The 24,097-nt window shown below is 34.4% G+C and overlaps 1 protein-coding gene and 1 long non-coding RNA gene across 4 annotated transcripts; both read right to left on the bottom strand.

The window, feature by feature from the left end:
* Positions 1-1,234: 1,234 nt before the first annotated feature.
* Positions 1,235-22,721, bottom strand: sc:d217. Of its 3 annotated transcripts, none has more exons than XR_015520990.1 (8): positions 22,400-22,703; positions 18,523-18,846; positions 14,703-15,047; positions 12,981-13,103; positions 3,912-4,217; positions 3,334-3,633; positions 2,660-3,039; positions 1,235-2,374 (listed from the first exon to the last, which is right to left on the bottom strand). XR_015520990.1 is itself a non-coding variant. In XM_087302160.1 (8 exons), exons 1-8 carry the CDS (start codon positions 22,443-22,445, stop codon positions 2,268-2,270), a joined length of 1,701 nt encoding a protein of 566 aa, XP_087158286.1. In that variant the 5' UTR covers positions 22,446-22,703; the 3' UTR covers positions 1,235-2,267. The 3 variants fall into 3 exon arrangements, 2 of the variants coding, with proteins under 2 accessions (XP_087158286.1, NP_001410637.1); XM_087302160.1 differs by having other exon boundaries at positions 2,660-2,809; NM_001423708.1 differs by having other exon boundaries at positions 1,241-2,374; positions 2,660-2,965; positions 22,400-22,721.
* LOC148679497 (uncharacterized) lies at positions 6,981-9,973 on the bottom strand. The gene is made up of 3 exons (XR_015945667.1): positions 9,613-9,973; positions 8,512-9,479; positions 6,981-7,539 (listed from the first exon to the last, which is right to left on the bottom strand). It is a non-coding gene; the product is annotated as an uncharacterized LOC148679497 (long non-coding RNA).
* Positions 22,722-24,097: the final 1,376 nt, after the last annotated feature.

The raw sequence follows: 24,097 nt of genomic DNA on the forward strand, positions 1-24,097 counted from the left end.
TGACGTCCATCAGTTACTCTTTACTGATCCTTCCTTTAACAAACTCAGATGAAGTATTCTTTGTAGCATGTAGCTTCCAGAAGTTTCCAACTGCTTGGTTATAATGCTGATGTTTCATCTTTGGGTAGAGACTCAATATAATGTCCATCTGCAGTGTTACTTCAATCGACCGGCATGTTTGTGTGCGTGTGTTTGTGGGTGTGCGTGTGTGTCTGGGTTTCTGCGTCAGAGGGCGGGGCCTCAGGTTTGAAATCTCCCGGGTTTGCGCGTGCACGTGAATAACTTGGTTTCGTTCGTACGTCATGGCGAAACACCTAATGAGTCGGTATCAAGGCGACTCGTTTGAAGCACTATGAGTCGACTCTTTTATAGATGAATCAACCGTTTTAAACACTGTATTCTTACAGATTTAAGCCTTAGCTGGATACTTCACTTAGAGCTGTGTTACACACTACATGGAGGGGAATTTTCAAAAACCCATAATATGGGCTCTTTAACTGCTTTTTAAATGATCCACTGATGAGCCAAAACATTATGACCACTGACCAGTCCCAATTTAAATATAAAGACATTTAAATACACTGAATGTGCAGGTGTGTAAAAGCGTTCAGACTTCCCCCCATCGTTTTTGTTCAGTTCAGGTAACATCTGTTTTTGAGTGGGAAATACAAAATATCCTGCTTTGTTTATTTTAATTAATCTTAAACTCAAATATCAGCTTGTAAATGAAGTTGTTCTCGTTTTGCATATTCACACGTGAGAGTTCACTTCATTGGATTTTTTTTAACTGTTTGCTGAAATAGTATTACATTCACCAAAGTAAGTGATCAATAACCATAATTAAATCACAATAAGTGTGTTATCCACAAAAAATACCAAGGCCTTTAATACGAAAAAAAATGCTGCCATCTGGTGCTCAAAAAGATGAAGTTCATCAACAAAAACTTTCGTCAGGAAATAAATGCAGTAAGTCAGTAAGTTATTTCTGTAAGATCAACTGACCATTAAAATATTATAATTTAGTTCAATTTCATAATATTTTGTGAATAATGGACTTACTTCTAAAGTTATAGTCTCATTTCATCTTCAGATTAGTTTGTATTAAATTTAACAGAACTAGAGAATATTATTTAATTTTGTTAAGCAGCTTCTTTTCTTCAGTTGTTCCTGTTCAGATTCAGTCTACTCTAAAACATGTTTTGTATAAACAATAAATCAATACCATCCAACACAATTTTCACGCAATTTTCCTTTATTATGTTTGGCTAGGATAACAATTGAATTCAAAAATATATTTTCAAGCATTTTGTGTGAAAACAGTTGTTAGAAAACAAGCTGAAACAATATTTGTCCACTAAACTTGGGGACACAAATGATCAGTTAGTAAGTATTTGACATGTATTCATTAAGAACATGCAGTGGTCAAAAATGACTAACAGAATAATTAATAAATCAAAAGCAAATTCACAACAGTGTGACATCACATCAGTAAGTGCTCAAATTGAACAAGAGCTTCTTTAGTTAAAAGCTAATTTAAGTGCTTCAGCATAAATACAAAGTTCTTTATATACTAAATCTGACATGCAGATCAGATTTAGATAAAGAAGCAGATTCACTTTAGAATATGTCACGGAAAAACATATCAAAGCATAATAAAATGACAGTAAAATAACAGACTCAATAACAGTAAATCATAACAAGTATAATAAAACAAAGTTTAAAGTTCAAATGAAAAGTAAAACACTGTAAATAAAAGTTACAGCTGATTAACTTCAATAATAAAAGTGTAAAATATACTGAAACTAAATGTAGCACTGATAGTCAAAGGTGTTTCTAAAATGTGAGTTTCATACATGAGACCCCAAAACAGTGACATTATCCTGATATTGGTCTTAATTATAAAATTAATAATTAATAAATATCACACAAAATGATTAGAGTAACACTGCTGTGATAAAATGTCTTATAAAAGCTGCTCACTTTCTAAAATCACACAAAGCTTTGAGGGTCAAACTGCTAACAGAGTAACATATGATGTGTAACATTCACAAAACAACATGAAAGTGTTTTATCAGCACATTTTTGAGTTCATCTAAAATATTTTTACATGCGAGTTTAACGGCTGATCAAACACAGATTTGTTTCTTACTTTACTGGACGGATTCTAGAAGCTCTGAAAAGCGGAAAGATGATTGTTTGTTTGTAGTTGGAGCTTTACATGTTGATGAGGTCACAGTGATTGACACTGGTGGGCGTGTCTTCTCTCATTAAACTGGACTCGTCCTCTCATTCGCATACACAATATCCTCAAAATCTCTAGGTAATAGTTTCTGTTCTTCAGGCAATAAAGCAGGCTCTTGGTTTTCTGCGGGAGCTAAAACAAAGATGGATATTAATAAGAGAAGATCTGAACATCAAGTCTGTGGTCATTTCTTCAGTCTCTGTTAACTAAACAATACAGACAAGCAGCAAATAGCATCTGCAGCGCTTCATTATGACTGGAATATAAATGAATTATGTGTTCAGCCGGAGATCTTTAATCTCACATTTGCAAAGACTGAAATGATTTACAGTATAACTGGAGTCTGTACAGTTTCTGCTTAATTACCAGCAGTAAAGAAAGCAATGTATGAGCAAGACTGCTTACACAGATACTCACAATGGAAAACAACATTGAATGCTCTGATTGGGGCTCCAGTGCTATTCTTGATCTGGAGACAATAACGCCCAGAATGTGCAGGTCTGCCGTTCTTGATGATCAGAGATCCAGTCTTCTTGTCCAGAACCAGTGTCTCTTTGAATCTCTCACCTGGACCAGCAGATGGAAACTTTATTTGTCCATCTTTAATTTTAGCTATTGGAGACTTAGAACCTTCAAACTTCCATTCTACTTCATCTTCTATCTGTATTTCTACACCACTCTGTAAAACAGCTGTATCTCCCTCTGTGAATATCTTATCCTCCGCTTCATGTCACAGAAACAGAGAAATGATAAGAGAGTCAGTAAAGCATCACTGCACACAAAGAGACAGAAATATCCTGTTGATGTAAAAGCAAGAATAAATTACAGAGGTAAATACGAGATACTGAAACTATTATATTAGAACAAAACATTGTTAACATAAAAGCAGTATTCTCCTATAAACGCTATTTAAGATTAATCTGCAGAGTAAATGTATCTACAGCTTTATATCAGCATTTCATTCATCATAATATTAACTAAGGCAAAGAAAACAGAATGAATGACAATTACACTAACACTATATAACAACTATCACATTTTAGTTTAAATGAGAGTAAATCTGTGGTCACTATTAAGCACAAACAACTCACGTGGGATATAAACAATGAACACTTGTATTTTGTTTCTTCTCCAGCTGCTGATCTTCATTTTAAAAACTCCGGTGTGTTTAAAAGTGATGTTGTTGATGGTCAGAGATCCAGTCTTCTTGTCCAGCTCCAGTCTGTCTTTGAATCTCTCATCAGGATATGTTATCTTTCTGGTCACTCCAGTCATTTTAGCAATCAGATCATTTTTATTTCCTAAGAGCCACTGTATCTCATCATCTCTCTGTATTTCAGTATCAGGCTTCAGAGTTTGAGAAGCTCCTTTCTGTGCTGCTATCTTATTATCTTAATATGTGACAGAAGAACAAATAACAGAGAAAAGGTTGGCATTAGATCAAGCAGACAGTTTGAGTTTTTATGAGAGGAAATAAACAATACAAATATCAAAATCTGCTCTCACAGTCCAATAAATAAATATGGCAGGAGGCAACAATGATTTTTTAAACACTGCAGTGACAGCAAGTGTACATCCAAAAAATTATGATTAAAAAAAAAAAAAAAGTGAAAAAGAAAAACACATGGAGTAAGAACTGTGACAATCATTGTACTGAATGAAAAGTCACCTGTAATAAGAACAGTGAATGTCCTTCTTATGTTTTCTCCACTGCCCCTGATGATCTCTAATGTATATTTTCCAGTGAGTTTACGACCGATGTTGTTTATGGTCAGAGATCCAGTCTTCTTGTCCAGCTTCAGTCTGTCTCTGCCTTTCCATTTAGGATTATTGGATGTAAAGATCTTTCCATCTTTGAATCCAGCTATCGGGGAGAGTTCATTCCAAAACCACCACTGTATCTCATCACCTGGATGTAGTTTAGTTTCAGGCTTTATAGTGACATCCCCTCCTGATGCTGTTTGATAAACGCCATCTACAGCACACAAAAAGAGAGACTGAATTATAACGAGTAAAGCTTCATTGAACATGTGAAAACTGCACAGGTAAACTTCACATGTTAATCTTCATGTTGTAGATGATTATTGACTATCTGTAACAGTTGACAATAATAAGCCATCATAATGTAAGTAAACAATAAACAAAACTTAGTAGAAAAGATTGAACACAGCACATGGCTAGAAAGCGGTTTATTCCACATAACTGACGAAAAGTAAAAAATGTTATTGAGAATATTATTTTATCTACAGGACATACGAGGTGAAATAAATAACAAAGAATAACTAAAACTAATTATGAACATAGTAATAAACATTAATGTGTCATACTGATATTAGTTTAATAGTGTTTATACATGTGTTACTCTTATGCTTTTGTTTTAAATATGCGTTTATGAGTGAAGTGTTGTCTTTTATGGGGTTTATTTATAGTACAGCACACTTTGGTAGTTGTAAAATGCTTTATAAATAAAAGTTTGAATGGAATTGAATATTAATGTACATCATATTACTAAATTAGTCTTCAAGTTCTTCTAAACCTGTATAGAGTTTAATAAGTGTGGCTTAATACAGCTTTACAGAAAAGTATGAAAACATTTACAATGGTCAAAGTTTTGATTTTTTTGTTTGAATGTTTGTAATTATACTGCTGCTTCCTTCTTAAAACCTAAAAAAATGTTCTGAATAAAACCTACAGAAAAAACAGAAACTTACATTTTTGATAATGAATTTTGGATAAATATTTTTCATTAATAAACGGTTATGGCTTTATAAATATTTAATAATATATTTGCAATAAAATCACAAACATTCTGCTGAAATGGTCTTGAGAAAATCCAGTCTCAAATCATATGACCTGAAGATTTTAATATTCATAGAAATTTAAAAGGCAAACACACAGTGTATCTTTTAAAAGCTGTTAATGAGTTATTGAGTGAGTTCAAAGAAAAGTAAACATGACCTACATAATGCAGCTTATTACAGTGAACACTAGACAGGGGTCACTGCTGAATATGTGAACAGCAAACAGACTTCAGGAGATTATTACCCCAGTAACTTTAGCAGTGAACACTGGTGTCACAATAATATTATAATGAGCTAAAAAACCTCACCTAAATGAAGAGCATTACAAAAACTGCTCCAGCAACACAATGATATCATCAGTTGAAGAAAAAGAAACATTACAAAATAAAACATTTGTATTTGATGTTGTTGAGAAAGGATGAAGATCAATGGCCAAAAAGATTTGGCAAAGAATTTCAAGAAATTTCACTGGAACGTTATCAATATTATATATCAATATCATATAATAGTTACCAATGTTATAATACAACAGAAACAAAATTAGATAAATGAATTATATAAATCAAAGTCTGAGACAATATAGAAGGGAATAAAATAGGTTTCTATAAATTTGTAATGAACTATACATGAATTATTTAATTCAAGATCCACATAATTTAGGTCACAACTTCATATTAAATCATTATAACCATTTTCTTTATATAATATACTATGCATCTACATATAGTCAAGTGTTCATTCATTTTCCGTCGGCTTAGTCCCTTCAGGGGTCGCCACAGCAGAATGAACCGCCAACTATTCCAGCATATGTTTTACACAGCGGATGCCTGTCCACCCGCAACCTAGTACTGGGAAACACCCACACAGACTTGCATTTACACACACACTCATACACCACAGCCAATTTAGTTCCCCTACAGCCCATGTGTTTGGACTGGGGAAACTGGAGCACCCGGAGGAAACCCACGCCAATAGGGGGAGAACATGCAAACTCCAACTGACCCACCCAAGACTCAAATCAACAACCTTTTTGCTGTGTGGTGACAGCGCTAACCACTGAGCCACCGTGCCACCATACAATATTTTAGAATTTTAGAGTTGTGAAACAATATTTAGATATTTACAATATTTTTACATGCTGCCATATCTATCTATCTATCTATCTATCTATCTATCTATCTATCTATCTATCTATCTATCTATCTATCTATCTATCTATCTATCTATCTATCTATCTATCTATCTATCTATCTATCCCTTCGTGGGCTTTTACCTACTGGAGGGGGTAGGCGGGTCTGCGACCAGCGCCCTATGGCTGCAGGACCAGATGGCTGCCCACCCTCATCTGACTATATCCACACCCCCTGTAGCAATGTTGTGTCTTGTCTTTGTGTTTATGTGCTAGGTTGCTGGGGCTTTCTCTCTCTCTCTCTCTCTCTCTCTCTCTCTCTCTCTCTCTCTCTCTCTCTCTCTCTCTCACACACACACACAAACGCAAACACAAACACACACACACATAAATATATACATACAGTATGTCACAAAAGTAAGTACACCCCATCCCATTTTTGCAAATATTTATATAGTATTTAAAAGTAGTCAGTGTATAGGTGTATAGCAGTGTAAATTTATTGTCCTCTCAAAATAACTACAAATACAGCCAATAATAGCTGAAACCCTGGCAACAAAAGTGAGTACATCCCTAAGTGAAAATGTCAAAACTGAACACAATTAGTCACTTTTCTTTCCCTGTGTCATGTAATTCATAAGTGTTACACTTTCTTAGGTATCCACAGATAGCAGGTGAGTTAAATTTGGAATGAAAGCTTTTCCACTCTCTCAACCAGGCCACTGAAAGTTCAACATTGCACCTCATGGCAAACAACTCTCAGAAGACCTGAAAAACAAATTGTTGCCTTACATAAAGATGGCCTAGGCCAGGGGTCGGCAACCCGCGGCTCTAGAGCCGCATGCGGCTCTTTAGCGCTGCCCTAGTGGCTCCCTGGAACTTTTTCAAAAAATGTTTGAAAATGGAAAACGATGAGGGAGGTAAATATATTTTTGTTTTAATATGGTTTCTATAGGAGGACAAACAATCTTAACGTTTTCCAATGCTGTAAAAGTGTGTAGAATATTTAATTTCAACATTTCTGTCAACGAAGATTTGCGTCATAGCCTGCGACACACGTTTCTATCAGCAGGGCGGGATGCCAGGCAGGTAGCTGTTGTAAACAAACCGGCGGCTGTGTGATGCGCCATGGAGCGCAAGCTGTCTTTGCCAAAGATGTACAGCGGGGCACGCTTTCTCATTTTTCCTCCCTGAGAGAATTCTAAGAAGCCCATCCCGATCACTCACTCAACGGTGATTATTTACAAGGTGCGATCGTTGATATGCAAACTGCATTTGAGAGCAGATTTTGCGAGTTGCGAAAGGAAAAAACGAGACTGTCTTTCCTTGACACACACCCCTGGAGATTGACCCTTCCTTGTTAAGCACTAGGGTTGTAACAATATACCGGTATGACGGTCTACCACGATTTGAACGTGCACGATTATCATACCATGAACAATTGCATATCAACGGTTTTAACCCTTAAAGACCGAGACAGCCGCCCGCGGCTAAAAATAAGTGTTGCTCTTAAATGTTTAATAACTTTTGATCCGCTAATCTGATTCATACAGTTCAAAGATTGGCATAAAGAAGAGAATCTCAGCTTTCCAGTGCTGTATCACATAACATTCGCGGACTTTCAGAGGCTCCGGAATCAGTGCGGTTACGTCATCAAAATTTGACAACGCTGATTTGACAAAGAAACGCTCGTCACTGTGTCTCCGGACAAACCAGACATGATACATTGATGCATTATCCCTCCTCCATTCCCAGATTGGTTCAAACTCGCTATATCACAACCAATAAGCATAGGTTTCGCTTTTGTTTGTGGACTAACAATGAGCTTTTTGAACAACACGGAATGAGAGATAGGCATATATTTATGCGCGGCTAAATTAAACGCAAAAAAAAAAGTTTTGTATGAAATAATTCTCATACTAAGTACTTTTGCATGCACAGCAGCACAGAAACATGACAAAACAGTGACACAGCAAAGACGAACTGCTGCTGCTAAGGATGTTCCATATTGAATCTAGTTTCGTTATGTAACTATTTATAGTATAGTAAATATTTATATCTATTTTTTTACTGAGGATTTGCACCATGTTTATTTGGACTTTATTTGGACTTTGACACATTATTTATTATTTTCTTATTTTTTTATTTGTTCATTGTAAGTGGTGTTGTTTATAGTAGCTGAAAATATATTATTTGGAAAAAGTCAAATTTGCTTCACTGTTCTATTATTTTGTAACATTTATAACATACCGTATACCGCGAAACCGTCAAACCGTGGTATTGTTTTAGACGATTATCATACCGTAAAAAAATCATACCGTTACAACCCTATTAAGCACATTCCCAGGAATGACTCGAGCTGATCTTGAAATGGATATGGCAGACTGCGTTTTATTGCACTGCTGCCCAGATAAGGGGCATGTTGTGCACGTTAATTTTAATGTTGTTTTTTGGAATCCTCAAAATAAAATAAAAAAACATTTAAAAAAAATCTGATTTCTTTATTGCATTTCTTTAATTTCATCAAAGCAAAACATAATGCAATAATATTGTAATGAAGTTAAACTTGATCATTAAACATAATGCAATAATATTGTAATGAAGTTAAACTTGATCATTAAACATAATTTATTAATATTGTAATGAAGTTAAACTTGATAATTAAACATAATTCATTAATATTGTAATGAAGTTAAAGTTGATCATTAAACATAATTCATTAATATTGTAATGAAGTTAAACTTGATCATTAAACAATTCATTAATATTGTAATGAAGTTAAACTTGATCATTAAACATAATTCATTAATATTGTAATGAAGTTAAACTTGAACATTAAACATAATTCATTAATATTGTAATGAAGTTAAACTTGATCATTAAACATAATTCATTAATATTGTAATGAAGTTAAACTTGAACATTAAACATAATTCATTAATATTGTAATGAAGTTAAACTTGATCATTAAACATAATTCATTAATATTGTAATGAAGTTAAACTTGATCATTAAACAATTCATTAATATTGTAATGAAGTTAAACTTGAACATTAAACATAATTCATTAATATTGTAATGAAGTTAAAGTTGATCATTAAACATAATTCATTAATATTGTAATGAAGTTAAAGTTGATCATTAAACAATTCATTAATATTGTAATGAAGTTAAACTTGATCATTAAACATAATTCATTAATATTGTAATGAAGTTAAACTTGATCATTAAACATAATTCATTAATATTGTAATGAAGTTAAAGTTGATCATTAAACATAATTCATTAATATTGTAATGAAGTTAAACTTGATCATTAAACATAATTCATTAATATTGTAATGAAGTTAAACTTGATAATTAAACATAATTCATTAATATTGTAATGAAGTTAAACTTGATAATTAAACATAATGCATTAACATTGTAATGAAGTTAAACTTGATCATTAAACAATTCATTAATATTGTAATGAAGTTAAACTTGAACATTAAACATAATTCATTAATATACTGTAATTAAGTTAAACTTGAGACGGCATCGTACAACAGAGTAGTCACGTGGCGCGTCATTCTCTACAGGATGCACTGCAGGGAAATGAACATTTAATCATGAAGGCTCAGTATGTATTTGTACCCAACGAAGTCATTTTTATAGTAGGCTAATATAGCTAATATAAATACATACAGCATGTGTTGCCATCATTATAAGACTTTTAATTTTTTGCGGCTCCAGACATATTTGTTTTTGTTTTTTTTGGTCCAATATGGCTCTTTCAACATTTTGGGTTGCCGACCCCTGGCCTAGGCCATAAGACGAGAGCCAACACTCAGACTACTCAGGCCCAGACCATTCAGTGCTTTAAGAGGACAGGTTCTTCCCAGAACAGGCCTCGCCATGGTTAGCCAAAGAAGCTGAGAGCACGTTCTCAGCAACACATCTAAAGATTGTCTTTAAAAAACAGACGGATGAGTTCTTCCAGCATTGCTGCGGAGATTGAAAATATGGGAGGTCAGCCTGTCAGTGCTCAGATCGTACGCCGCACACTGCATCAAATTAGTCTGCATGATTGTGGTCCTAGAAAGAAACCTCTTCTAAAGACGATGCAAGAAAGCTCGCAAACAATTTGCTGCAGGCATGCAAACTAAGGACCAGGATTACAAGAACCATGTCATGTGGTCTAAGACCAAGATAAACCCATTTGGTTCAGATGGTGTCAAGTCTGTGTGGCAGCAAACAGGTGAGGAGTACAAAGACAAGTGTGTCTTGCCTACCATTAAACATGATGGTGGGAGTGTCATGATATGGGGCTGCATGAGTGCTGCTGACATTAGGGAGCAACATTTCATTGAGGGAAACATAAATTCTAACAAGTACTGTGACATACTGAAGCAGTTCTCTCAGGAAACTGGACTGCAGAGCAGTGTTCCAGTATGATAATGACCCCAAACACACCTCCAGGATGACCACTGGCTTGCTAAAGAGGCTGAGGGTAAAGGTGATGGACTGACCAAGCATGTCTCCAGACATAAACCCCATAGAACACCTCTGGGGCATTCTGAAAAGGAAGGTGGAGGAGCACAAGGTGCCAAAATGTCCACCACCTGATGTCCAGAATTTCAATGGCAACCTGTGAAGCTCTGGTCAACTCCATGCCCAACAGAATTAAAACCATGCTGGAAAATGATGATGGCCACACAAAATATTGACATTTCACATTTTCACTTAGGGGTGTACTCACTTTTGTTGCCAGGGGTTCAGCTATTATTGGCTGTATTTGTAGTTATTTTGAGAGAACAATAAATTTACAGTGCTATACACACTTTACACTGACTACTATTCATTGTGTCAAAGAGTCATTTCTACAGTGTTGTCTATGGAACCAGATTAGTCTCAAAAGAAATTCACGCAAAAGACACGATGTACATATGCTTAGCCAAATTCACGTGCATAAAACCAAATTCACGTGCGTTAAGTATTTATTTATATTCACAAAAAAATTTCACGTGTACAAAATAAAAATACATTTTCATAAAATACGTTTCACAAATGCAAAACACCATTTGCAAATGTTTACGAGTGTACAAAATGTTTTGAATGTTTAAAACTGGCGAGTTCATCCTGAATGAGAATGTGCAAATCCTCTTTCACGTACGACTCCCCCTGGATACGCGTGTGTATTTTAGAGACTTTCCTGCCAGAGTCAGGACTGCTCGTACCTTTCAGCCAATCAGATGAGAGCTGTATTCAATGAAACCAACTCTGCGCTTCTTTTGTGCAGACTGTTCCTCTCCAGCATGGCGAACGGAGAAAGCAGCAGTCGCACTTTTTTAAAATTTATTTATTTATTTGACCATATCCTCACTCTTTTTATCCATTATTTTGCCGCAGCTCCACTTTTCTTATTTATTGTCTTGCACCCCCATGAGCAACATGTATCCTGCAGGGTAATCATAAGTATCATTCCGGCTACTCCAGTATTGCAGCGCCATTGTGGTCCAGTGGTCAGCACATTGGGTTACCATGCGCCTAAACCCGTGATCGAACATGTGATTTTATACATGTGAATTTGGCTACGCATGTGTACATCGTGTCTTTTGTGTGAATTTCTTTTGAGACTAATCTGGTTCCATAGTTGTCCTATGAAAAGTTATAAATAAATATTTGCAGAAGTAGGAGGGGTGTACTTACTTTTGTGACATACTGTTATATATACTGTATACACACATACGCGCGCGCACACTTGAAGTCAGATTTATTAGCCCCCCTGAATTATTCGCTCCCCTGTTTATTTTTTTCCTCAATTTCTGTTTAACTGAGAGCAGACTTTTTTCAACACATTTCTTAACATAATAGTTTTAATAACTCATTTCTAATAACTGATTTATTTTATCTATGCCATGATGACAGTACATAATATTTGACTAGATATTTTTCAAGACACTTCTATTACAGGCTTCACTAGATTAATAAGGTGAACTAGGCAGGTTAGGGTAATTAGGCAAGTTATTGTATAACGATTGTTTATTATGTGGACTATTGAAAAAAAAAAAAAGCTTAAAGTGGCTAATAATTTTGTCCTCAAAAAAACTGCTTTTATTATAGTCGAAACTCTAGAAGAAAACATTATCAGACATACTTTGAAAATTTCTTTGCTCTGTTAAACATCATGTGGGAAATATTTAAAAAAGAAAAAAAAAATTAAAGGCGGGCTAATAATTCTGACTTCAACTGTATATATTTCTTTTTTTGTGATTTAATATCACTAAGTTGCATCAGGGTCAAAATACAAAGGTCAAAGTAAACAGCACATTAAAGTTAAAAGCTTCAGCGGTATAATGTAAACTCTGTTTCAGTGTACAGTCTAGCTCTGGTATAAAGGATTTTGCTAAAGTAGCCAAAATATTCACCCAATAAAGAAGAGTTTTGCTCAGCAAGAAAAAAAAATACAGGAAACTTTGGTGCATAGATGTTAAAAGTATGTGATGTCATCGTGACAACATGACAAACAGGGAAAAGAACTTGAATCTTAAGCTTATATGTAGAAAATGCAGAGAGAATAATATTGTAGTAAAATCATTTCCAATAATCCTTAAAAAAATTAATGTTGAAAACACAAGTGGCTCCAGTTTCTCTCCTCAGTTACTGTGAACTAAAACTGTCGCTGATGAAGGGGTAAGACAACATCACACTGAATCAATCATAAGCAGAGCTTAAAAAGAGTGATGGCAAAACACATGGTTAACACTCAACTGAGCCGCAAATAAAGCTCAGTGTTTTTCTTTTGCTGTATCAATTGTAATACTTACCAAGTCGTTTCTGTAGTTTAGAGTTCTTGTTGCGATAGTAAAGAAAACCCAATACAGCTGCAACTGCAACCAGCAGCAGCAGAACAACAATTCCTGCTACAGCACCTGAAGATAGACCTGAACCTGTAATGATAAAGACAATCATTATAAACATTCTGATTTATCACACTATAAACATCAGTGCTTCAGAGGAGCAGCCGTGATTCTAGAGTGAAGGTGCAAACAGCACAGACATGCAGCAACAGACAGAATAACAATGAAAGACAAGTCAAACAGGATTAAGAAAAATCATTGAGTTAACTATTATTAGTTATTTTCAATTTGACATTATTAAAAGATAATACGGCAAAACAGTTTACTTCCAAGTCCTGTTATATTTGTTGTCCTATAATAAGGTGCCCTATAAAGAAAATCTAGATATACCCAGGCATACTCAAATAAAAAGACATACTGCATACATAGGACATATTGTGAGCCTCAGACACTACCGTTTCCTCGTTCTCATGTTAATTCTACAAGCGTAAAACCTTCGTGAATAACAGCCCAATCAGAACACAAAACAGACTAGTGAGACAATAATGATAATTTTCTTCCCTTAGTTATTTCGAAGTTTATTTAATTTTATATTTAACTTACTATGTATGTGAGACTTTTATTATGAAAATGAGAAACACAGATAGCTTACTATGCATTACTACGCAATGACTGCATGAGCCACTAACTTGTCAGAATGTGAATTGTAGGATTTGCGGATTGCAAATTTATTCAACTCCACCCTAAAGAGACATAAGGGGCCCTATTATACACCAGGCGCAAGGCGTATGGGGTGATTTGTTGTTAGTTTCAGACGGAAATATTCGGATTACGATATATCAGCATATCAATATTTTGTCTTAGCACTAGTGCCCTATGAGGCTTCAGTATTTGAGTTTAAGAGGAGTTCTCATATCGTTGGTACTAAACGCAGCGATAGTAATCGACATGGTTTTTCTCCTATCTCGGCTGTTACAGTGTTACTTGTAGATCCAGACACAAGTGTGTCTGCAGAGCAAGTTTTCTCCTCTTTATCTATGAACTGATATTTGATCAATCTGCAAATAAATTAGCTGGAAAACACATCAATGTGACCACTCAGTGAGCACTTTCCATTAGAGTCAAACACAGTCATTTCTGTTGAGCATGTGAACAACAATGGCCAATTACAGGTGCTTAGGAACTCGCTCGACAACAATTGAAAAGCAAGTGGGAAAATATATTATTTACTTTTGTGTATTTGCTTTAAATGCTTCTGTTATCTTCCTTGCTGACACATTCAAGAAGCATGTTTTCTTTGAGCAGGTAAAATTAGAGTTTCTGACTGCTTGTATTAAAAGTCAAAAATGTATTCTTGTGAAATAAAATAAAATAAAAAAAATGCAGATGGAAAACATTGTCAATGCATCGTGATGCACTGTGATATCAAATTGATGACATGATTATCATAATTGAGTCATAAAATAAACAAGATCATCAAATAAAAGTGAGTAAAATTCATTTGAAGCATTTTATAAATGAGGCCCCTGATGTCACCTTTAAGAAATTTGATAACTTAAATTTAAAAGCAGGAGCAAATTTTATGGGTTTTCAGCAGTTCTTCCAGAAGCTTGATAAACGTGGACCCAGGTCATCCTGATTATTTAGAGATGGATTATAAACAATTATTTTAACACTTTAGTTACTTACCACTGACAGTGACAAAAAATTTCTTGTATAGTATCTGTTTGTTGCTGCTGATCTTCACTGTGTAAAGTCCAGCATCTGTGTATTTCATGTTATTGATGATCAGAGATCCGGTCAGGTCAATCAGCTCCAGTCTGTGTCTGAATCTCTCATCAGTATCATATATTTTTTTGCTCTTGATCTCTTTATCATCTATAGCCATGAGTTTTTCTTTATCTCCAAACCTCCACACTATCAGTTCATCTCCGTGTAGTTGAGGAACATCAGTGTGAAGAGTGACAGGATATCCCTCCTTCACTGACACATGCATCATTTCAGCTTCAGGAGCATCAATTAAAGGTGAAGGCTCTGCAGGAAACACATTAACAGACAGAAATGAAACACTGAACACCAAAACACAACAATGACTTAACTTTATGGCTATTACATAATGCAGAAATATCAATTAATATTTTTTATTCAATAGTAAAAATATTTGTTCAAATAACATAAGATGTTTTGTACTACGTCTGCACAAAAAAAAAAAAAAAAAAAACTTAAAAATTTAGAGTTATTTTTTAAATTCAATCAACATTGAGAATGTTTAATTTTAACTGGACACAAAGCCAGCCAAATGTATAATGTTTTTTTTTTTTTTTTTTTTAGTTTAGAGTCAATTTTGGGCTAACTAACAAGTGATGTCCTTAAGCAAGAAAAAAACATTTGTTGAACTGGTTTTCTAAAATTAGTTACTTAATAATAAATTGTTAAAACTGCTTAATTTTATTTTAAAGTTAACTGTAAATAAGGGAAAATATATTAACATAAACAGCTATGGAGAAAGAAAAATTCTAAAAATTACGTTTTTCAGTATGTCAGGTATGTGTTTAAGTTAAATGTAAATATTTGTTTTATTTCATAAAGTTCTGATAAATTTCTAATAAAATATTGTCATTTAGAATACTATCTTTGCAGAAAATGTTTTCATTTACATAACATTTTGCTTTCCATAAAAGTGTTGTCTAAAAATAAAAGAATATAAACATTTCTGGAACAATTGCTTTTTTTTGGTCAAGTGTCATATCATGCTTTGACAAGATTTTCATTTTAAGTTCAGAAATAAAGTCTGGAGAGCAAAATAAAAACTGTTTTACTCAAACACCTAACTATAAATTAATCATAAGTCCAGAGAAACTGAGATATACGAAAATTAAAAAAAATATAATAATTATACAATTCAGAGTTGTATGCAAGTCTCTTCCACGCTCAAGGAAACATGAACTGTTAAAGCATTATTTAGAAAGATTGATTAAAAAAGAAACCTGAAATCATTCAAAGGACTCCTATTGCGCAAAAAGCTGTTTGGACAGAACTGTGTAGATTTAGTGTGTCCACTGTCATATTGGAGTGACAAACACAAGTCTTTTTTCGCAATCTCGATTCGACCCCCTAGACAATCTTAATCCAGCATTTCTACGATTCTGTCAATCATAAGTTCAGGAGAGAAGAAAAGGTGGCTGCACGAGTCTTTTCATTGTTTCACATACGTTGCTCAGCGACATGGACACCTACAAATGATGTTGAAAGAGTCACATACTGTATTTATAGGGTATAATTCACCTAAAAATGTCATTTTTGTCTTCATATAATGATGTTTTGAAATCACAAGTGACGTGAGCTGCTGATCGTAAGCTGTTATCACAGAGAGGGCATGTGCGCGTCTACTGTAGTGAACAGAACCTGCATATTGAGTAACAGGTAAAGTTGTAAATAATATTCAGTTTGTGTCAAAAAGTGATCGTTTGGGAGTGGCGAGCGAAGTATAAACAAGCACTTAGCAGTCAAAATGAAATAATACAGTCATGAATAATTAAGAAGCCGGCTCTTTTCATAGGATAAGAAAACTCAGCTATGAATAATGAGAAACCGACACGCCATCACTCCACTTGCAGTTTTGCACTACGTCACCTATTTTGATCCTGCCCCAAAAATCATTTCAAATCATTTTGTGATATTTTCAGTCGGTATACATTATCAATACTCTGGTGACAAGTATCAATATTTTTCTAAATGTACAAAAAATCTTAATTAACTAATCAGTTCATTGACTGCAGCAGGGGGTGATGCAGTGGCGCAGTGGGTAGTGCTGTCACCTCACAACAAGAAGGTCGCTGGTTAGAGCCTTGGCTGGGTCAGTTGGCATTTCTGTGTGGAGTTTGCATGTTCTCCCTGCATTCGCGTGGGTTTCCTCCAGGTGCTCCGGTTTCCCCCACTAGTCTAAAGACATGCAGTACCGGTGAACTGGGGAAGCTAAAATTATCTGTAGTGTATGAGTGTGAATGAGTGTGTATGGATGTTTCCCAGAGATGGGTAGTGGCTGGAAGGGAATCCGCTGCATAAAACATATGCTGGATAAGTTGCCGGTTCATTCCACTGTGGCGAACCCAGATTAATAAAGGGGCTAAGCCTTCATAGTCATATGGATACCTTCTTCTGATCAAGCTGGACTGAGATATTTGTGTTTAGACATCCCAACTCTCTTAAATTGCCCACTAGTTTCCCCCTCACAGACCCACTTTCACTTTGCTAGATCGCTTGCCTGTGCCCGCGGTCAAAGCTATAAGACTTCGTACAGGAATAAGTGTCTTAGGTTTACAGAAAACTAGAAAGTAATAAATTGCTATTTTGACAGTGTTTAAATGTATATTCCACAAAATTAAGATTTTGCTAAGACTATTTTAAAGATGTGCCATTTCAGTCACAAATGTCTCTCTGCACAGAAGGATTTTTAAGCTTGTAAGACAGCTGTGTGCTTGTTTTACACTGTTGCAATTCTATAAAACGTGCTGTTAATAAAAGAAATGCATCATTACTTTTTCATGCATTTTTTTCTCATTCATTTACAAATGGTGATGGGTTTTCTTGTGATAAATCGATATATTTATTGCAAAGTTGACAATATTGTGATATATCAATATCAGGAGCAAGATACGGTGATAATATCCCCTACAAGACTAATGACAGTTTGATAAACATAAAAGTGAAGTTTGTGGTGTTTGGTTGGTTTAATGACATTAATTGTAAAAGACAAAAAACTTAATTTACATATTCGGATGTTTCGATGCTTACAAAAAGAGCTGTTAGAGATGAGACGAAGTGTAAGAGTCGAGAGAGGCAAATCTGACAGAGAATTTCAAAATATCAAAGATGGTTTACTAAAGTGGGTCAGCCATCTGCTGGCACTAAAGGAGGATACGGTCCAGATAACAGTTCTAATCAATTGCTAATAGCAGCCTGGAGGAGGTATGGAAACATTACCTCCGAAAAGAAGATAAAGAAGGCCAACTAAAAAATATGACTTTGGTGGACAACCCTGATGAACTGCTAAAATGTGGATTTACATGTTTAGAGATATACTACAAGCTTTCCTGATCTAGTAATACAAAAAGTATATCAGCAATAACATTTATGAATGAATACTGTATAAAAGGCTGGAGCATACAAACCTGCAGCGTGCTTAACTGACTTCTTTATACTGAATTCATACATCCTTTATTCTCAGCGGAGGATAAAGTAAAGGATTTTTGTTTTGTTCTCATATTTGTTTTATTCTTTTTTTCACCGAATTTAATTTATTAATAATAGTGTATTTGTATTAATTTTCTTTAATAAGCACAGGTACAGGTGCAAAACAGCTATAGTTCCCTCTGACCAAAAGATCTGATGGCTATTTTTTCCTGAAACTTCACAGAAACATTCTGGAGACACAAAATACATATTTCATATCTTGTAAAAGGAGCAAAATAGTAGCCCTTAAATAGTTTGCAAAAAAATGTTTCCTCACCATTGACAGTAACAACGAAGTTCATTACTAATTTTCCTCCACTGTGGTCGATATGTAGAATATAAAGTCCAGAATGTTTGGCTCTCGTGTTGTTGATGGTCAGAGATCCAGTCTGATTCAGCTTCAGTCTGCCTTTGAATATCTCAGTGTAGTTAGGATATGAGATATTATTTTCATTGATTTGAGCAATGGTGGAACCTTTGTCTCCAAACCTCCAAAGTAATAGATCGATCTCCTTTAAACCCTGACGAGGATTTAAAGTGACAGAATCTCCCTCCGTCACTGTCACTGCTTTTACTTCATCTGCAGTAGCAGCAAACACACCTGCACAAAAAGCAGAAACAGATATTTAAATACAATATAAAGAATACAGTGACAAAGACAATAAATAAAGTTTTCATACACACCCTTTTAAAAGTTTTAGAAAATTCATATTCTGGTCACCCAGGCTGCATTTAGTTAAAAGAAATTACAACCTGAAATCTATGGGTATCTTTTTCAATTCATAATAGTTAAACAAAATGTTTATATTTGAATATATATGAAAAATGCTAACTATTCCTGTAATGTCAAATCTGAATTTTCAGAATCATTACTTTTCAGTGTGACACAATCTTCAAGAAATCTAATGATTTCATGCACATGAAACAATATGCTAACATGCGGAATTGTCCCCATTTAGCATGTCTTTAAAGGGGGGGTCCACTACGATATTATATTTTAAACTTTAGTTGATGTGTAATGTAGCTGTGTGAACATAAACAGCATCTCTGAATGTAAAATGCTCAAAGTATAATGCAAAGGGAGACCTTGATGTTTACAGAGTTAGCTTAGAAAAGCCTACAATGAAAGAATTTTGGGGACTACAAAAAATACTTCCGCCCCCTGTGAGATCACAAAAGTTAGTTTATTGTGCATCCACATTGCGCAGCTAAGGGCCGTGGCCAGAGGCGCTGTAGCGTTACAGCAGAGGGAGAAATGCCATCCTGCTGTTTTCACAGAGCTTCTCTGTTTCTGTATTTGGGCTTCCAAATGACACAACCCAAACACAGAACTGCTTACAGTTTAATATTAATTACCTTCCAGAGAAAGTTCAATATTAATTACATTCCAGAGAATTTTAAAATACATAGCAAGCATGATTTGACAAAAAACTGCTTCCAGAATCTCTCCCAGTTCAGTGCTGGATTCGGCTAAAATCTCCTCAAAGATGGAGCAACTACAAGGAGACACTGTGAACTAGGCCTGGGCGAAAAAAAAAAATCTAGATTTTTTATGAAGTTTGACCGATTCACGATTTCGATTTTTTTTATTATTGTGTAACTAGTCAACTTAAAACATTGCAACAACATGACTGAAGTAACATTCTCTTTGTAAGTAACTTGAAAAACCATCTGGTTAAGGAATATTGTATTTTTAATAGCCATGCCATAAATTGGTCAACAAGGTGTAAATAAATGTAAAACAAATTCACGAGTCAAATATCACTGCAGAAGATTTGAATAAAAAATACTTGTGTAAATATTGCAGTTGCAGGAATAAAGAGGTATTGTTTTGCAAGTTTTGCTAAGCCTAGGAAAGATTGGCTGTCAGCTCGGCTTTGACTGTCTTCTTCTGATTAAATGACAGGTTGTAAAGCTGCTGCCTGTTTCTTAAAAAGATACAGTGGAAGTAAAGGATTGAACATGGAAACTGTAAAGCCTAATTTAACCCAATGCGTGAAGTTGTGGACGCATAGCAGGAGCAAAAACAAGCACCAGATGTGTGTCTAATATAAAATTATATATTTAATCTATTTTTCTTTTTCCCCCCTTTAATATCGATGCGCTTTGCACCACTCTCGTGCTGCCTGACCTGTCTGGTTTTCAACTAGGTCCATTAAATGACGTCATGGGGGCGGGTACTTTCATTTTCTCTGCCACAGCTGCTCACCTCTGCTCGTGTTCAAACTAAGTTCGGCACGTTTTTTTCACATGGCTGGTTTTTTAAATTAATCATATTGCCACACTGCCTCCAAAAACTTTCGTCAGTCATAAAAAAATTTGAATCAGGCTCCTTTTTTTCTGCATCTGAGAAAGTATTTGAAAGGTGTTTTGACAGCTCAGAGCCACCATATAAGTGAAATGTGCACCTCATTTAAATAATCATATTGCACTTTAGAGTTATAATTACGACAAGCATTTGATGTTTTTTTGTTTGATATGTTTTTTGTCATTTAAGTGTTGTGCATGAGAATAAATGTGTAACAGTGCGAGTATAACTACTCTAGCCTATATAATGTTGAATATAATGCAAGATGGAATCTGATAATGACAAATGTCTCATTTTATTTTAGTGGAAAAAGTGGTCTAATAATCACAGATTGCAAGCATACATCTCAAACATAATAATTCAACTTTCAAATTATGAATAGTTGTATTCAGATGACATCACTTTACTGTGCATTAATGACCAGGACATATTTAAAGTCTGTTAAAGTCCACCATTCCAAGTCTATACAAAATTTAGCATTTTAACCAACAGTAGACCTACACAGAGGCCTAATAATATTGTTGCCTTAACACGTTTGGGAAATAACAATAATTATAGATTAACCATATTAACCTTTATTTTACATCGACAGAATCGTGAGAAAAACGTGATTTGATTTTAAGCAAAAACAAATTGTGATTCATCATTTTAGCCAGAATTGTGCAGCCCTACTATTAACCGCACTTTAATTCATCATGTTTAATAAATTGTATTAATAAATTGCAGCAACACTGCGTTTTTATTGAACAAAATGGAATTATTGCAATTTTGGTCAAATGAAAAAATTTTACCATCAGCATGACAGCTTAATGTCACGAGTTTATAAGAGGCACAGAGGCTATTAGCATTTGTGCCAGCCTGATCTCACGAGGAAACGTAACGTTTTGTCAGTTTAGTGGCTACTTCAGTCGTACCAAAATGTACGATTTTAAAAAGGAGGCGTGGCACCTAACCCCACCCCTAACCCCAACCGTCATTGGGTGATGAGCAAATCATACTAAATTGTACGAATTAGATTGTACGAATTCATACAAATTAGCCACTAAATCAAAAAGTTACGAATTGCTGTGAGATTATGTTGGTTGTGCACATATTTTTTGTTGTATTGATAATAAAACACCAGATATAGATAACAAATATAGTTTTGATGATTTAGTTTAACAAATTTAATTAGCTGTGTTTACAGGGTTCAACACTAAGAATCTTTTTGTTCAGATTTTAACTTGGCCTGCCAAAATTTTCACTTGCCCCATAAAAAAAAAAAAAAAAAAAAAAAGTTAATAGCTATTTCTTAGCCACATATTTTTAAATGTGTCAAAAGCCAAACATAACTGCATACATACACTTTAGTATATTCAACTGTATTAGTTTATACAGTTTATTCAACATAAATTTTCTTTAAATACAACTGTAAAATTGTAAAAACATTTTTGACAAAAATTGTACAACAATACAAATTGTAAACAAAAAAATACAATTGTGATGTAACTAAATTTGGGGGGGGGGGGTTAATAAATAATAATATATACATACATATTTTATTTTATGTTAGTAAATGTATAATGAGCAAAATTCAAAGTGTTATGCAAACATATCTAGCAGTATGGGAATGCTGTTATAGGCAAACAAGGAGATCTAAACTCACCAAAACACCCAGAAACAGATTAACGTTACAGGGTCCCTTATGCGAGTTTAAATTCACTTGAATAAATTTGATCACAACTCTAAACGAGATAATAAACTTAGGAAAACACAAAACAATAGCACACAATAGCAAATATTTAACGTTATGATATTGCAATGCGAAACCGAAAGTTTCAATAATAAACAGAAATGTCACACTTACTCCACATTAGCAGTAAAATCAAAATGAAGATTGAAGTCCTCTTCATAATGTCGAAGATTCAAGCAAAATGAGATTTTGGATGATTTAAATATTTGTTTTTATGTTTGATTCTGAACCACACCCGAGATAACGTAGCGACAAATCTATAACAAGGTTCAGAAAACCAAACCACTATTTACTAATTATATATTTCTAGAAAATAATCTATAATCTTTTTGATTTCAATTATAAAGTAACATTACCACAAAAAAGACCTCTCAAGCCTCTAAAAACGGATATTCTAACGGTATTTTTTCTTTCCTCTTTTTTTCCATTTCCTCCGTCTTCTTCTTATTATTTTGGCGGTTGGCAGACCAAATCTAAATAATGAACTCCTGCCACCTACTGGATTGGAGTGTGAAGCACATTATGGTTGAAAAAAGCATGAAATCAAGGATATCAATGATAAGACTGGAGGGAATGAGATAAGCAGGAGAAAGAAAAGTGGGGGTGGTCTATTGTTAATACTTGTGTAAATTAATAATTCCTTTATTTTGCTAAACCATTGTTTCTTTTAAATAATAAATTAATTGATGCACTTAATAATTTTAACTTGATTTCCTAACAGGACCTAAAGTGACAGATTATTTACACCATATAATCTTAGCACTTGGATTAATTGGAATCTCAGTTTCTCATATGCCACACATTCTGCAAATACTTGCTCTATTATTGTGTCTGCTTGTCAACATTTATCACAACAACCAATCTCATGCTTTTCTATTCCATAAAGACACTGATTTAACAAACAATAACCAACATGCAATCTTGTCAACACCACATAATTCCTTCTATTACTAAACATATTTCTTACTAACCCACACTTCCTTGAATAAGATGTACAGTTGAATTCAGAATGATTAGCTCTCCTGAATTATTAGCCATACCCTCCCCCCCGGCCTTTAGTTTTTCCCTATTTTTTGTTTAACGGAGAGAAGATTTTTAGACACGTTTCTAAACACAATAGTTTTAATTACTCATCTCTAATAACTGAGTTATTTTATCTTTGCCATGATGACAATAAATAATATTTGACTAGATGTTTTTCAAGACACTTCTATACAACTTAAAGTGACATTTAAAAGGCTTAACTAGGTTAATAAGGTGAACTAGGCAGGTTAGGGTAATTAGGCAATTTATAATGATGGTTTGTTCTGTAGACTATCGAAGAAATATAGCTTAAAGGGACCAATAATTTTGGCCTTAAAATGGCTTTTAAAAAAATTAAAAACTGCTTTTATTCTGGCTAAAATAAAACAAATAAGACTTTCTCCAGACGAGAAAATATTATCAGACATACTGTGATAAATTCCTTGATCTGTTAAACATAATTTGGGAAATATAAAAAAAATTAATTAATAAATAAAAGTGTGGCTAATAATTTTGACTTCAACTGTATATGTATATCTCCATTATCCCACTCCTTAAGCCGTTTACTACCTATTTCTTTTGTAATCATCCCTTTCACATCCCTTTACTCATTGTTATCTTTATTTGTATTTGTGTATGTTGCAATGCTTGTTTAGTGAGTTGATCTGCCTCTTCATTGCCCACTACTCCCATGTGACCAGGAATCCACAAGGAGCTTACAAGAAGTCCATACTATCTTAAACTCTGCATCCCCTCGTTTACCATGTCCTGTCTTGCTGTTGAAGTTCC

This window comes from Danio rerio, chromosome 22 (genome assembly GCF_052040795.2).
Source record: "Danio rerio strain M-AB ecotype USA chromosome 22, GRCz13ab, whole genome shotgun sequence".
NCBI lineage: Eukaryota > Metazoa > Chordata > Actinopteri > Cypriniformes > Danionidae > Danio > Danio rerio.

Bases quoted from the DNA above. Each gene is read 5' to 3' on its own strand.
- sc:d217 (NM_001423708.1), bottom strand. From the start codon at position 22,445: ATGAAGAGGACTTCAATCTTCATTTTGATTTTACTGCTAATGTGGA. The intron at 15,048-18,522 runs GTGAGGAAACAT...TGTTTCCTGCAG, and splicing joins CTTCGTTGTTACTGTCAATG to AGCCTTCACCTTTAATTGAT. The intron at 4,218-12,980 runs GTAAGTATTACA...TGTGTGCTGTAG, and splicing joins TAAACTACAGAAACGACTTG to ATGGCGTTTATCAAACAGCA.